The 15,546-nt window shown below is 40.7% G+C and overlaps 1 protein-coding gene across 1 annotated transcript in view; it reads right to left on the bottom strand.

Annotated features, from left to right (window-relative positions):
- The window catches only part of TRAK1 (trafficking kinesin protein 1), a 112,664-nt gene that overhangs the window by 70,068 nt on the left and 27,050 nt on the right, over positions 1-15,546 (bottom strand). The window contains exon 3 of the mRNA XM_064506440.1: positions 1,267-1,461. Within this exon, the coding sequence (XP_064362510.1) occupies positions 1,267-1,461 (195 nt within the window). The remainder of the gene's footprint in view (positions 1-1,266; positions 1,462-15,546) is intronic.

The following is a 15,546-nucleotide window of genomic DNA, read 5'->3' as shown; positions in this document are numbered from 1 at the left end:
AGTATTGTAGACCTACCTACTACAGTTTTAGAACATAATCTATAGGCTTGGTGTTCTGCAGACTATTTTAACATGCAACTAATTCAGAAGTGCAACCAAATCACATCTTCATGTGAAACCATGGAAAACAGAAGAAACCGTTAACCATAAATTGCTTGATAAATCAACAAATGGAGGACAAATCACAGAAGTCCACTTGCATGGCTAAATCAGCACCCACAATGGAAGAAATCAGAGACATATGAAGCCAGTCAACATAAGAGGATCTGGAGACTCAAGCAGAAGAAAAGAATGAACGGAAAAACCATCTGAACTAAATACTCAATTTGGTTCTTCACAGAGAGATTTTCACAAGTCTTTCCTAAAAGCTTAAGCTGCAGGACAATGACTTAACTACATGTAATGATGATGGCACACAGTAGCATCAGACAACAGTGCAACATGTCAGAGGACATGTTCAAAACAAGCATATAAGGAGCTGGGTCTAAGCTTTCTACATTTTATAGATGTAGAAATTGCAGTCTCTTGCCCGAGAGAGTTCACATACAAAAGAGCAGTGTTTCACTAGTGGCAATTTAGATAAAAACTAAAAATAGTTTTTAAATCATGTATTATCTCATCTGCCTTGTTTTCTCTTTTATACAAGTTCTGATTTAAGGAGAAAGTTTTAAAATGTATTTTGTTTTCATATAGAAACAAAGCAATGACTCTTCAGTTTCTTCAGTAGTCAAACTTTTAGAATTCACAAGTTAAGCCTATATCAAGCAAGTACCATTTTCATGTGCTTAGGCTATGATTAGAAGCACTTATTATAACATTATGCATGATCATAAACATGTACATGCTCAAACATGTATTACCAGAAATATTCAAAATCTGAAGAATAAACAAGAATTTCCAGCCAACTAGAAGTTGAACTGATACAGGATTAAAAATCTAGAGGCTTTCAGATTTTTCCCAGAGTCTCCCTTCTACCAACCAAAACATAACCAAGTTTCTTACTTTGCAACCAAGTGTAACTGAATTTAAAGGCTATGATATTAGATAAGGTAGAGATGCACATGCAGAGATTACAAATGCAACTGCTGTTTTGACTAAATGTTTCCTTTGTTCTCCATCCACCACAGACCTGAAGAAAGCAATAAACAGCAGATACATCTCTTGCTTTTCTCAGTTATAACAGACTACACAGATATTTCAGTGAAGGTACCAAAAATGGCGCTATTTTATTCAATCTTCAGTACAATTTGTGAACTTCTGACTTACGGAAGTATTTCAAGGTCTCTTCTATTTGCTCAGTTGTTAAGTCAATACTGGCATCAGGAGAAATGAGAGGTGTATGAAGCCAGTCGTCGTGGTCATAACCATAGATTGTATCAGCTCTTAGCTTGTAATGAGGCAGCTGTTCTTCCAGCAGACTGATGATTTCAACTTCAGGAAGATCGGTACTATTGCACACATCTGAGAAGAGACAGGGAGGGGACAGCCTGTTAGTTATTTTAAATCAAATACTTTACATATAAGCTCGCAAGGATGTCAGTTTGCTTTGATATTACCAAGAATTTTCTGCATGTAAAGAACAGCAAGATACTAATTAGAAGGTATGACTAGCCTAAATTATCAGAAAATGGAATACTTGCTAGCACAAAATATCAGGGCGTGCTCTTAGGGATGCAGGGACTCCTCAGTTGAAGGATAAAGGGAATAGAGAAAATAAACAGCGAGTGATGGCTAAGGCAGGGCAACCTAGGTATGGAGAAAGGATTAGCACATATAGGAATTTACATTTGCAATGTGCTACTTGGCATATGATTTTTAGTTTGTATGCTTTAAACTTGTCCTTGACTTGGCTTTTGACCACATTTCAGTGGCACTATATCCTGCCTTTGCTGCTGGCAGACTTTTCTCAAGAAAAAAAATCCAGGATTGAAATAGCAGATAGTGTCATAGTTTACACCAAAATGAACTGGTAAAGTTGGCTGCGAGAACTTTTAGGGCACCAGCCGACACCATTTCTGGCTGCATTCTGTGATATTAACCCCGTCATGTTCAGAAGAATATGACGTTCCCACACAATTTTAAAAACAGGGACAGATGGCCATTAACAACTACAAAAATGCTGCAATTTAAATAAGATATTTAAATTTAGGACAAGAGGCAGCAGACAAGTTTTAACATAAGAAATTCCAGTTCAATGTAAAGAAAGTCATTTTCCACCACAATGGTGGAAAGCGACACAATAAAAAGATAAGCTAACCCTATTTTGGATGAATTTGCACTAAGGAAGGCTGCTCACTTGCTGTACAATACAGCTCCATCTTTAACCAGTGCCATAACTCTTACAACGGTTGCTAAGACTCACTCCACAGTAAACAGTGGAGACTCTCAGGGCCCTGAGTACACCCATAGGTCTTCACAGCCCTGACAGGGCTTACCTGGGACCCCCACTCACACACCCAGTGCCTGCTGGGCCCCCCCTCCCATCCTCCCGAATGGGGGTTGTGGGTGGGCCCTGTACCCAGCTCCATCCCCTGCCGACCCCAACTCATTCACAGGGCTTCCTGGATTGACCCTAGACCTGCCTCATCAGCCGGCATTTGTCTGACCATCGCTGAAGCGTCAATTTAAACTGTTACAACCAGCACCCCTGCCGTGCTCAGGCACAGTGGGACCATGCTCTGCTGGGGAGGACATAGCCCCTCCTGTCTTGTGATTACCCACATCTCCCAGATCATCTTCCCTTGGAAAGCAGCCCCGCTTTTGCTGTTCCCTGACAGAGGTACCCGTATTCAGAAGGGATAACCTCATCATTGCAGGAATGATGCGGACCTGCAAGCTACTGGAATTACTTTCTGTCAGTTGAGAAGTTATATTGCCAGAAGCATCATCCCAAGAGGGCAAGAACATTACTATCTTATCGGAATGCAGGACAGAGGACAGGAAGCTGAACTCAAACCATGAATCTCCTGCCTATATCCTTTACTGGGTAAAGCCAAATATAGCTGGATACACTCCCTAACTATCTCATTTCAAATACATGCAACATCCCAAGAGCAATGTCAACACTTATTGCTCAGGAAATATTTTGCAAAAGCTACACACAAAGAAATGCCCAATATGAACAGGCAGAGGCTGTGCTGATTACAAGCTACTCTGCTTGCAGCATGTATACTAGTAAATCAAAAGTAGTAACTGCAACGCTGTAATCATTCTCCCAAACTTTTAGTACTTAGCCAGAGTCAAACATACTACATACAATGCCACACAATTTTTTTTCTTTTTTTTGATGCTAAAAAAGTTTCTAAAGAGACGCTTGAAATTGCTGTGTAGATAACAAGCTACAACGTGCCGCAGCCTGCTGATCTGCTACCAAGGCGCTTAGCTCCATGCTTGGTTCCCCCTACAATACGCAGCTTACCAAATCCCAAATGGAGGGAAAGCTGTTGACTGAAACTAAAATCCACTAAGGAAGACTGGACAATACCTTGCGATGGTCCAGGGAGTTTATTATCTCTCAAGAAGTGCTCCGTCCTGCTTTCACCCAAACTGTTCTGCCATTTGTTGCACGTGCCCACACACACTCATGCATTCTCCATCACACATCCTTCTGCAGTGACATTAGCAGCAGGAGTAAGTGCTCACACCTGCAGCAATGCTATTTTTACAGAGCCCTGTGCAAATGCAGAAGTCTGCCTGCATGCATCATTTTAAGATGAGCCTGCAGCCCTCAGAGGGCAGCTAACTTGCAGAGAAACAAGACCTTAACCCCATGGTCCAAAGCTGAGAACTAACCCATAAGCTACAAGCCTCCCTTCTTCCCTCACTACCTTTTTAATTGCTGACAATGTGCATCTTGGTGCCTTAGTGCCTGCAACCATCTGAGTTCATAAAAGCCAACAGGATCTTCTAAACATACCTGTTTACATTACTTTTGTAAACTTTTAAAGACATGCGTGTGCATGTCTGTGTGCACAGTTGGTTCTTCTTTTAGCCAAAATGTTATGTTTTTCACAAGAGGAAAATTAAGAGTCTACATAATCAAATTGAGGTGGTCATCTCAGGAACAGGGAAAAGTAAAATGTCTGAAAAATTTAAAAACTTTTAAATTCTCTCTGCTTTTAAATAATTTTCCAAAAGAAATGGACTGACTTTATAGATAGAAAGAGTAAGTTTCAAACACATAATTTTATGCAGCAAAGTAAACTAGCTTCCCATGTCATAAAATGTTGCAAAAAATGGAAATGCAAGAGGAATTGCCACCAAGATTTTAGAAGGAAAAAATACATACTCCCACTCTTAAAAAAATCATACAATTTTACTGCAGAAAAGAAATTCATGTGAATGCAAAGGAGAGGAAAGATGAGATTTATAGTGGAATACAAGTCAGCTAGAACAATTTTTCTGCTCTATCATATAACAAATCCTGAGGGCTTCTGAGCAATTCAGAAGGCCCAGCTGAAAAAATCCCATATATTAATGAGTAACTGGAAAGACAACTTAGTATGATGCCATTGTCATTAACTTCTATTGTGATTTTAAAATCTGTAAGCCAGCAGGAAATAGGATCAGGCTCTGATGTAATCATCTATTTAGAAAAACAGGACACAGTAATTACACTTGTGTATGACTAAATGTTAGTACACCATTTAAATCATGGCAGTATTCTCCGTGCTACAATTACACAGTCTTCCCCCACACTTTTCCTCCCCTTCCTTTTCTGAAGGGCAGGCACTTGTAGTTATGTGCAGGCACAGAGACTAATGCCATTCCCCATCCTGGGACACCACAGCTAGATTTTGTGGAAGACCCTGACAATGTTTCCAGATAGTTGTTTTTGCAATTTTAATCAGAATATCAGAAATATCCAAATACCTGAAACATCTTTTATGTTGTATGATTAAGTTCACTGAAGTCCAACAGATTTTGTCCAACAGACATAAAACTTGCTGCTACCTCTTGTCCTAAATGGTAACTTCATTTTATTGAGTTAAATATAACACTTTAACTCCAAGCAGATTAATCAATCATTAATATAAATGACAGAGTAAAATACAGTTGAGTCATCTCCTTATAGATGCCTCTGTTACAGACTTAGTATTTCTGTAGTTTAAGTGATTTTGAAGTTGCAGCTTTCTGGACATCCTAGGCAAATAGGAAAACTTTTACAAGCAAATGACAGCCAACTTAATTAGTTAAATGTTTCCGTCTCAGGAAGTATGGACACATGATTCTAACTGAAGTGTTGGTCATTAGAAGTTCTGCTTAAAGAAAAAAAAGCGTTGAGGGAAGAGTTCTCTCTCTTGCATTCTGCAGAAGTCTGAAGCTTTTGGCACTTCACAGAAGTAATTACATATAAACAAAGTTTGTTAATTCTCTTCTCTCTCCCTATGATTTTTGCAGGTAATATGTTCTACTGCTGTGCTATCTTCATAGTTCAAATGTGGCAAGATACAGGAAAAAAACAAATGCACGCGCATGAACACCCATCTCACCTCTTTGTGGTGCAAAATAAGTTTCTCCATGCCCTAATCCTAGGATGATAAAGGAGATGCTGCTCAGTTTGCTTTGTAGGAATCTCTGTAAAGATCCTTCCCCTTTCCCAGTATGTTTTCCCGAATGAGATTAAAAATTATCTCAGAGAATTTGATTTAAAAATAGACAATTTTGTTGCTTCTATTTCTAATTCTCTCCTTCAATACATAAGATCTCAAACTGGGCAGAACAATCCAGTTGAGTTTTCTTCTGCATTTTTTCTTACTACTTCAGTATCTGTTGGGTAATTACCAACAGAATGTTCATTAGTTTGTTCCAGGCCTTTCCACGTATTGGCATTTGACTGATGCATTTCCCCTTCTTTGGGCCTCTGAAACCTCTCTGCCCTCACCCTCCCAACTGTTTTAAGACAGTCACTAATGGTTCACTGATTGTTTTTTTTTATTAGACTTACTAGACTAAATACCTTTATTTCATCTGCTGTGTTTCTTCTAACAAACACCCCTTATCCATCTAATGCATTAAGTGCAGTAAGTTAACTTTTCTTCGTGGAGATATGAGACCTCTTTGTGGAGATTGAAATGGAGATGGCATCTTCTTTCTTTCTCTCTCCAGTTTTTCCTGTATTACTTGTTTGACCCCTTCATCATTAAGTATCAGAACCTCTACTTGCTTGTCTCCCTCCTGTTGCTAATATATTGACAGAATTTTTTTCTTCCTGTACTGTTCTGGCCTCAGAGAGCCTTGAAAGAACTCACTCACTGAGCAGTGACCCAGAAAGAGCACACAGTCCAAGCTGAACACCAGACAGAAGAGAAATCAATCACTTTTTCCCTTGCCCTGAAAAGATCCAAGCAGCTCAGAGTCCAATCAAGTCTACGAGACTTTTTAAGCAAACCCACTTGGACTCAGTTCAACAGAAAACAGGTGGTAGACAGAATGGCGACTCATGCCAACTGGCAAGAGATAAAAGAAAGTTAAAGGGAGAGGGTAAAACAGGGGCACAAAGAGGTTTCACACATGCAACTCCACTAAACTTGGCTCTTAACATCCATCAGTTCATAAAGCATGCAGGATGATCTCTTGTTTGTGAAGGTGAACTTAAGCCACTTTAAAGAAGCCCAGATTTTCAAAGAATGGGTGCTATCTAAAAATTAGGCCTTTAACATCAGCCAATTTGAGTGCCCTGTCCCTGGGGGTGGGTGGAGAGGAAGAAACATTATGTCCCCTCCCCCCAGAAGTGATCAATTTTTAGGAGAACCATGTGAGGATAAGAATACTCTTGGTTATTTCAGGATGCACACTCAAGCCCCTCTTCTGCTGACAAGTGAGCAAGGAGTTATCAAATGGAAATTGGAGTGAGGGGTCTGAAACAATGGGAACTGACTAGATCAAAGCTGCACAGCCTCATGGACTGCTCCTCTCCCTCCATGCACCTAACATCACATAGATCACGAGAGACTGTGTAGAGGGCTGTTGCCTAGTACCATTTTCATCCTGCATCCATTCAACCATGCAATATATTAAATAACTTTCCATGCAGTGTTCAACATATATTTAGTTGTCAGTGTTATTTGGATGGGAGGAACTATGCCAGCATCTCATGACCAATTCAACCTCAGTTTGAACTGAAGCTGATAATTAATAATAGAAAAGGGAGATATTAAAAATAAGTACAGAGATAAGAGAATACTTATAACTTAATTATGGATGAGATGCATGAGAAAAGGTGACAGAGGGAAGGGGAAATCCCAGACAGATACAGAGATCCCATTCTAAACAACACAGTAACCCATGCAGCCCATCTGCCACACTCCATTCCCTACAAGGCTTTTGGGCCTCACCTGTTTATTGCAGAACTCCCCGGTGAGAGGTCCTCAAAGCTTAATTTGCTCAAGAAAGTAACACTAGGATAAAAGGTTAGTTCAGCCTGCAACCCAGAGCAGCATTAAACAGCTACGAGTAGATAGCCACTGAAGTAGATAGCTATCTTATTGTAAGAACAAAACTTAGCTTGACTGATAAATAGGGAGCACCTCTTCAATTCCTGTATCGATTTCACATAGAAGTTGTTACAAATCCAGGGAAAATAACCTAAAACGAAGAAAGGAAGAAACCAGGACAGAAAGTCTGCAAATTTCAAAGCGTGCCTTAAAGCCTGGTACCTCTAGGGGGTTTTTCAGAAAAAGCACAGCTAACCAGGAAATTACAGTCGTTGTATGGAATATAAAGTATTTATATTTTGACTGTCTGGATCCTGGTCTGAACCATCCTGAATCTTTATAGCTTTATTGGTTTGTTTTCAAGCACAGACTCTTTCAGGGTTAAAGGGTGGGGGGTTACTACATACCCTGCTAGCAGTAGATACTGCCACCTGGTGTGAGAAGAACCTTATTACCCGATTCCTATAAGCCTGAAAAAAAATGTTGTTAGACACTTCGATTAAGAGAGGGTTGCAATTGTTTTTTCATGTGCACTACCAATGGCTCAGCAGAACTAACCTTCTCCCTAACTCACCAGCTTGAGCTTTTGGGTATTCTGAAAACACTCCAGAAAAAGCTGCAGGGTTTAGTTTCTCTCAAGACATTGCTCTCTGCCTGGACACCAGGATGACAGCCACAATCAGGTATCAAGTATAAACTCCCACAGCTATAATTAGAGCAAAACCCACAAAGGAAATTCCCTGTAATCCCAACCATGTTAAGGGCAGTGCTCAAGAAGGGACAGGACAGTGCGTACAAGGAAAAAGGAGGAGAGTCATAAGAAAACTACTCAGAAACTGTACTGCTCCTGGACTCTTCAAATGCTCTCTTCAAAAGGGGGCTCAGTAGTCACTCTCAGGCAGATTCTTGCACATCCCCCCATAGAATTCAAATTTCATAAATTGTCAGTCTTTCAGGGCAGTTGAGGAAAAGGCAGTAGGTAAGAGCACAGAAAGAAAAACAAATGAGGAAAAAACCCACCAAGGAAAATCTCTGGAAAAGCAGAAAGAATGGAGAAATCCACCACTGCACTTCATGGAACTGCCTACTCCTCTCCCTAGTACTCAGCCCCCCAACACTTAACTCTCTAAAATATTTTAAAACTTTGAAAATGGCTTGTCAATAAAAGATTTAAAAAAAGAAAGCCAGCACATACTACCTGAGAAAGGTCAGTTCCAGCGCTAGCTCCCTATTAGGTAAGAGAAGATTTCATTGCAGAACAGGGCTACTACTGCACGGAGACTAAAGTCCAGCCACATGTAATGCAAGAAATTAAAGTTCATCACTTGAGGATAGTCTGTTGTTAAATACTAGTGAATTTTGACCGCTATTTTTGCGGCATGAGATGTGTGCCCACACACAGAATATGAATTAAAAACGAAAACGGAGTCTGTGTTCCTCCTCTGAATCCAAGGCTCAGCACCACTTGTAAAATCCTGTACACCTCTACATAAAATGACAAGATTCTGTAATACTTGTCCCTTCACACAAAAATAGTAGAAAATTTAATGCTTTCAGGTAGGAAGTGCCCTGTTTGTGATTCTCAGTGTTCTCTGCATTCCCCGTTTCTAAACAGGTGAAGGAATATGCAACTCCGTAGTGCTAAAAGAAGTCCCATTGAATCAGGCTGGAAAACTACTGGAAATTCCTTCAAAGAAAGGTCAGCTGAAGTAGCCTGACAACCAAGCAAGACACCCTGGCTATATTAGGATTCCCCTTTCTGGTCAGGCCACAAGCCTGGAGCCTAGGCATGTTCCAGGGATGGCAGAAGAAAGCTGGTCTTTCCCTGACTGCTTAGCCAGCAGGTGTTTGCCGCTGTTTGAAGTGGTCCGACAGCCTAATTTTCCAGTACTTACTTTCAGTTTAGACAACCATGGAATAAGCTGCTTACTATAATGATGAGCAGATCTACATAAAAATGCAATGCAGAAGACAGATAGAAAGGATAGGTAAGAAACTTCAGCCTTGCAATCAAGCTGCTTGCTAGTGCACTGTGGAGGGAAATACAGTCTGTAGTCACTTATTATTTAAGCTCTATGGGCTCACATAGAAATGGACATTAAATACAAACTTGGATCCAGAGTTACAAGTATTTCTTGGGCACAGTTTAGCCAACAATTAGCCTGTACATACACATAACATGCCAAAAGCCAGGACTCATCATGCTCCTATTCAGCTTAAGTTCTAAGATGGGCAGGAGGTGGAGAACTGTGATGAGGGCTTGCAAATACACCTGCTGAATTACTGCTGAGGGCTGTATGTACACGGTGCGTGCATTGATGTACAGAGTGTGATTAGCTTCTAAAACGACACAAAGAAAATAATTCCTAGCAAAAAGAAAATTTACCTTTCTCCCAACTCACCCACCTGCCCAAAGGGAAAGACGCCCTTAGCATATTGAATTGTCAAAAGCCTCTCAGTGCTGGCTGTAAAGCCAAATTGCAGAAAGAAAAGCTCTGCAATGAGAAGGGTGCCTCATACCTTTAAAGTCTGGCCTCTTCAAACAGTCATGGCAGCTTTTGTAACTTGATTTACGTGACAGGATTTTGGAAGTGGCAAGCCCTACCACACCTTTAAAGTTGGTTATCTAGTGGTTTTTCTAAACATGGAGAATACTGCACACAATTCGGTCTTCCATGGGAAAACAAAAACATCCTGCACCAACCTCAAGTATTCTCATTCTGAGCTGCCACAGCAGTGCTCCTGCTAACCTGGAATTCAAGTGCCACCCACTGAACGTAGAGATCCCAACTGGACTTGCCACTTTGTACAGGTGGGGCATCGTAGGAAAGGCAGGCAGTATTTACGGTAGCTGTGTGGGCACACTGAAGCACACAGCAGGAATGCTGGATGAGAAGTCAAGCCCATGGCAAAGAAAGCAGCACCCAAATGGGGATTCTTGTTATATTCTGTATGCAATGTCATGTGTCACTTCAGCAATCTGACATTTGATATTTTAATTCAAACAAACATGCACTTACGAGGGCAAGGATAGAAATAGGAAGGGAGAAGACTTCAATAGCTAGCTCCACCCTGGAGAACAAGTCCAGCTTCATTGCTAGAAAAGAAATTCTCTTCTTCCCTGAAATTAAGTTTGGGGAGGGGGGAACAGGGAGGAAGCATAGCACAGGACATAACATAATTGGTATGAAGGACCAGATCATTCAATATCCACAAGAATATTGCTGCCGGGGGGGTGGGGGGGGGGAGATGTCACCACACCCACACACTACACTGATCAAGCCACTAAGGGTACTGGAAGAAAAAAAAAAAGTTGTTCCAGTTCTGCCATTGTAGGCACTGGTCAAGCCTGTCTGTGGGGTGGACAGGCCATGGAACCCATACAGGGCCCAGGGCTCAGCCTACATCTGCGTTTTTGGGTGCATAAAGCACTTGTATTTCCAACATGTTACCTTCTTTGGGAAGGAATTCTACTTAGGTTCCACAATTGAAATTCTACTTAAATTTGGTGATTGAAAGCATTTTGAAGAGACAAGCTGGGAGAAAATTCGGCATAGCTGAGAAAAAAAAAACTTCAGAAAAAGATGGGGACAAAACAGGGAAGGCAAAGACTAACATAATAAAAATCTTTGAAAACTGCAGTTTTGCTGTAAGGAACATCCTTCTAACAGTATGTTATTTGTTAGGTTGGAATCAAAGTAGGGAGATTTTCTCTCTCACACAAATTCCTGTTGGGTATTAAAAAGCTGAGACAAATCTTGGTGATGAGAAGCCATTAAATTAGTACATCCCTACAGCACATTATGCCATCAATTTAAGTGAATTTTGCTTCAGTATGAAAATGTTTCCCCTGTAGACAAATGCAGCTATATTCATGCACTTCTTTCTACATTAAACAGAAAATAAAAGGAAACACTACCAAAGGCCATTCTTTTAGAGCAGGAACAAAAGCTATTCATACATCAAATGCATGCTGGCAACACACTGTTTAGCAGCAGTAAGAATAAAACACATTCATTAACCATTACCATCTTCCAGACCTCAGCAGCAAAGACAGACTGAGAACATGTCTCAGAAAGACAAAGGAACCCATTGATAAGTCAGAGTACGGAAAGCCCTGAAAAACAATTGTCCTGTTATTGCTTGCCGCTTAGCCCAGCTACATAATGTGAGTATCAGCTCCTAAAAAATGGCTGTCACTGAAATTTAGGTATTGCCCTAATCTATTCTTAATTTTTGCTTATATGCCTTGCTCTTTACAGATGTTGACTTTAATGTAAGATATTTGTTTTATGATGTACACATACATGTACACTGAGGAAAAAAGATAAAGCTACACTCAGATTGCAGGCCATGAAGGAAAAATAACAGAAAACAAGTATTTTTCACATATTTGAAATCACCAATAACCAAGTGTAGCTTATTAATCCTCCAATGCTGCTTCACAGGCACTTGGCCTTAGAAATTCATTCTCCAAAGCACAAATCCAAAACAATGACGAATACTTGTAGCTCCCACTCTTTCCCCACTCTGAGTAAATTGCACATTTAGGAATGACAAGTATGCATCCCAAAGTGAAAGAAATCTAGAAATGAAGTAAAAGATGTCACACTGGACTTTGGTAATATCTGTAGTAGCTTTCATGATGTCTCAAGAATTGAGAGTTTACACCAAAAATCATACTTCCCTTTCTAGTATGATATATTATAAGTCAGCAAGAGGGCTAGACAAGTAAGTAGCAGAGCAGTAGCAGCAGAATGCTTTGGGAGGAAGAAGAAAAAAGGATAAACCTTTTTAAAAGGAAAAAAGAAAAAAAGAGTATGCCTGTGATAAAGATTAAGATGTAACAACCTGTCATAGGAGTGGAATCAGGAAAAACATTACAAGAGTAAGAGCTGGAAAATGACTGTGGCAAAGCAGAATGAAAACAAGTGAGAGAAGCTGTGTGAAGTTCATGGAGAACCCAGCAAAAGCTCATCAGAAAATTCAAGAAGTAATGCTGTAGCAGGCATAGAGAACAAGACCATTTTGTTACAGTATGCTAGACAGAATTAAAGCCAGACTCAGAAAATGGTTGCAGTCATGCTCAAAGAGTTATCTCTTTTTAATATTGCTAGGATATCTGAGAAGCTCTAGAGAAAGAAAGAAAGAACACTCAGAATTTAGCAATAGCTGTTTATAGAAAACAGTAGGAAAGAAGGAGAAGAGACCAAAATCAAAATCGAGTTTAGGGGATGAAGCCTGGTAACAGGAATAGCAGAGCAGCTGGAGTGGGGTAAGAGCCTAGGTTCTCAAACTTCATTTCAAAGAAAGACAAAAAAAGGTGGGAGAGGAGAAGGCTGGAGTGTGAATAGAGGTTTTTCAAAAGCATGAAGGTGGTGGATAAGGTGAATGAAGAACTGATATTCACCAAATCCTGCATAACTAAAACTAATACTTACACTGATCTCCCGCTGGTTTCTGTAAGTACCGCTGTACACAGCGGTTAAAAAACTGGACGACCAGTGACTGTGCAGACAGACAGAATCAGCAGGTTAAAAAAGGGATTAGACAAAGTCATGGACAACACTGTCCAACAACAGATGGACACTAAGAGAAGTAGGCAGGGATGTACCCTCTGTATCCCTAGTACAACAGTTCTGGATGATGGGGGATACATATGCTGAGAACAGACTACCAAAAGTGGCTGGACTCATGTGCTCCCCTAACCTTGTATCTGCTATTGCCGCTGTCACAGTCACAAATGGGCCACTGCTCTGACCCACGAGTGCATTTATGTTCTCAGCTTGAGTTACAAATTGAACAGCTCCACCAAGCAATGATCTTATACCTCTTCTCTCAAATCCACAAATCCGAGGAATAATTGGGAAGAGGTACTGCAAGACATCAACTGAAAAAGGAGAGTGTTTATGCTGTACAGGGAATACCCATGAAAAGAGAGAAAAGTAGTCATAACAGAACTCAGAGGTTCAAATGGACAGAAGCAATACAAAGCTGTTACTATTTGATCAATGCTTATGTAACCATTTTTTAAGGGGCTTAGAGTACAACTACTACCCAGCCTCTACCAAAAACCATGCAGCACCCTGCTCAGCAGGCTCAGAGTACCAAGTAGCACAAGGCCTGGTATCTCAGTCACCCAGAGATTCCAGATTTTCTCATCTCCCAAACTGTAAAATCAAAGCATTCTAGTAACAACCTGCATCACCAGAATCATTTAGGAGCTCTCTTGGGATAGTCAGCTTTGTCAGGCTAGGAACAGGAAAAATGAAAAATTCAGCCTTTTGAACAAAAGTATACACTTTAGATGGCACAGGCTGGGGAGGAAGGGGTGGAGGGAAACAGAAACATAAATCCTGAAGGCCTTAGAGATACCCCTTAAAATTGTCTGCAGAAAACTGGTGAGTTGTGCCAGTTGTCTTTAGAATCAGTGATCAAAACTAGCCAACTCTGCCATGAAGCGTGGTACATTTGATGGAAGAGAACAGAAGTTCCATTTCATATGAGAAGAGAATTAAAGCCTAGGTTGGCAAGAGGGGGCTGTTGGGGGGTGGGGGGTGCAGAGAAAACCCGGGGGGGGGGGGGGGGGGAAATCTCTCCCCTAAAAATCTTTGCTGCTAGGAAATGCTGTTATGCTTGACAGCAAGAGAAAGTTGGTTTCTCCAGATGCTATAATTATTGGTCAATGCAGTCAGCCTCCTAAGTACAGTAAGGTTAAAAAACAACACAAACAAAAAGCACAAAACCACAAACCCACAGAATAGGTTATCATCACAAGAAGTTTCCCAAGAATCCTCAGGGAATTGCCCAGAATAAGTGACAGCCAGAGAACACATTCCTGACATGCATTCAGAAAGAGTAATTAGTATAATGAATGAATAAATCATAGAAACTAACGAAGGAGCTAGACAATTTAAATCACAGTCCATTCATTCTCTCCTTTTTCAGAGAAGGATGAGGGAAGCTTGAACAGCATATTAAACAGTTAGCTCTTGAACTACCAAGTATACCATGCCAAAGCCACTGCAAATAGCCTTCAGACATGCGAAAGCAGCCTGAAAGTTAACTGACTGAAGATGTGTAATGTTACTATGTTCAGAACATTTTAAGAGAAACAAAGAAAAAAGTGCAAAGTGAATTGTGATATATGTTCAGGTGCCAGAAAAGAAATTCTGTACTGCACCAACATTTCAGAGCTCCATCCCGATTGCACTGTCCGTGTCAGGCACGTGCCTGACAGCAGCTGATAGACAAGGAAAAGGCAACCAGGCCAAGAGGCCTTTATACTTCACAGAATTGAAACATTTAGCAACTGACATTTAGTAGCAATATTCCTTTATCACTGCAAGATTACAGCCCTTTCTCCCTTACAAAAAAAGCCCCATCCAAACAAGAAAGTAGTCAGAGAGGAGGAAGTTCTCCCCTCCAGTTGGCGTTTCCTCCATCAACACCTGACTAAACATATCTGTGTCCACACTGTAATCACAGTGCAGAGAGAGATCTCCAAAGGCGCTTTGATTCCCTTTCTAACAAAGCTACGCTAGATGGTGCTACATTCGTATCTTTACGTTCTCAGATAAATGGTAAGCAGCAAGAAAAAGAAAAGCTTGAAGGAAGAAACTACTGGGATGAAGTAAGCGCGTAATACACATAGTAGCAGAGCGCCATTTCCATGTCATACCATGCTGGCCCTACTGTCCACCAACCTCAGACCCGGAGTCTAGTGCTGTCCACCCTATTTGCCTCTAGGAGTTCCCCAAGTGGCAGCAATAGAAACTCAATAAATAAGGCTACATTGACATTTTCACTTAAAGCCTGAGAGAATAAATGATGCACCAGTAATGTTTTTTTGGATACCAACTCTTAAAATATTCTCAAAATACATTCTTTTTAGAAATGGCTCCAGCAGCCCTATTTAATTTGCCCCTCTATGCTCAGATTAGTCAGCACAAATTCAGAATTGCATACTTGTGGAGACGCAACACCTCCATTTTAGCAACCACAGGCTTTGGATTGCTTTGCTATCATCAAACTTGGTGGGAAAGAAGTCTTTAAGGGTGCTCTCCCCCACTCAGTGATTACACTGGCTTAAGGAAGCCTTTCCTTTCAC

The sequence above is a fragment of the Dromaius novaehollandiae genome, chromosome 2 (assembly GCF_036370855.1).
Source record: "Dromaius novaehollandiae isolate bDroNov1 chromosome 2, bDroNov1.hap1, whole genome shotgun sequence".
Lineage (NCBI taxonomy): Eukaryota > Metazoa > Chordata > Aves > Casuariiformes > Dromaiidae > Dromaius > Dromaius novaehollandiae.
Note: the sequence above shows the minus strand (reverse complement) of the source record. Positions and strands in the feature narration are given on the sequence as shown.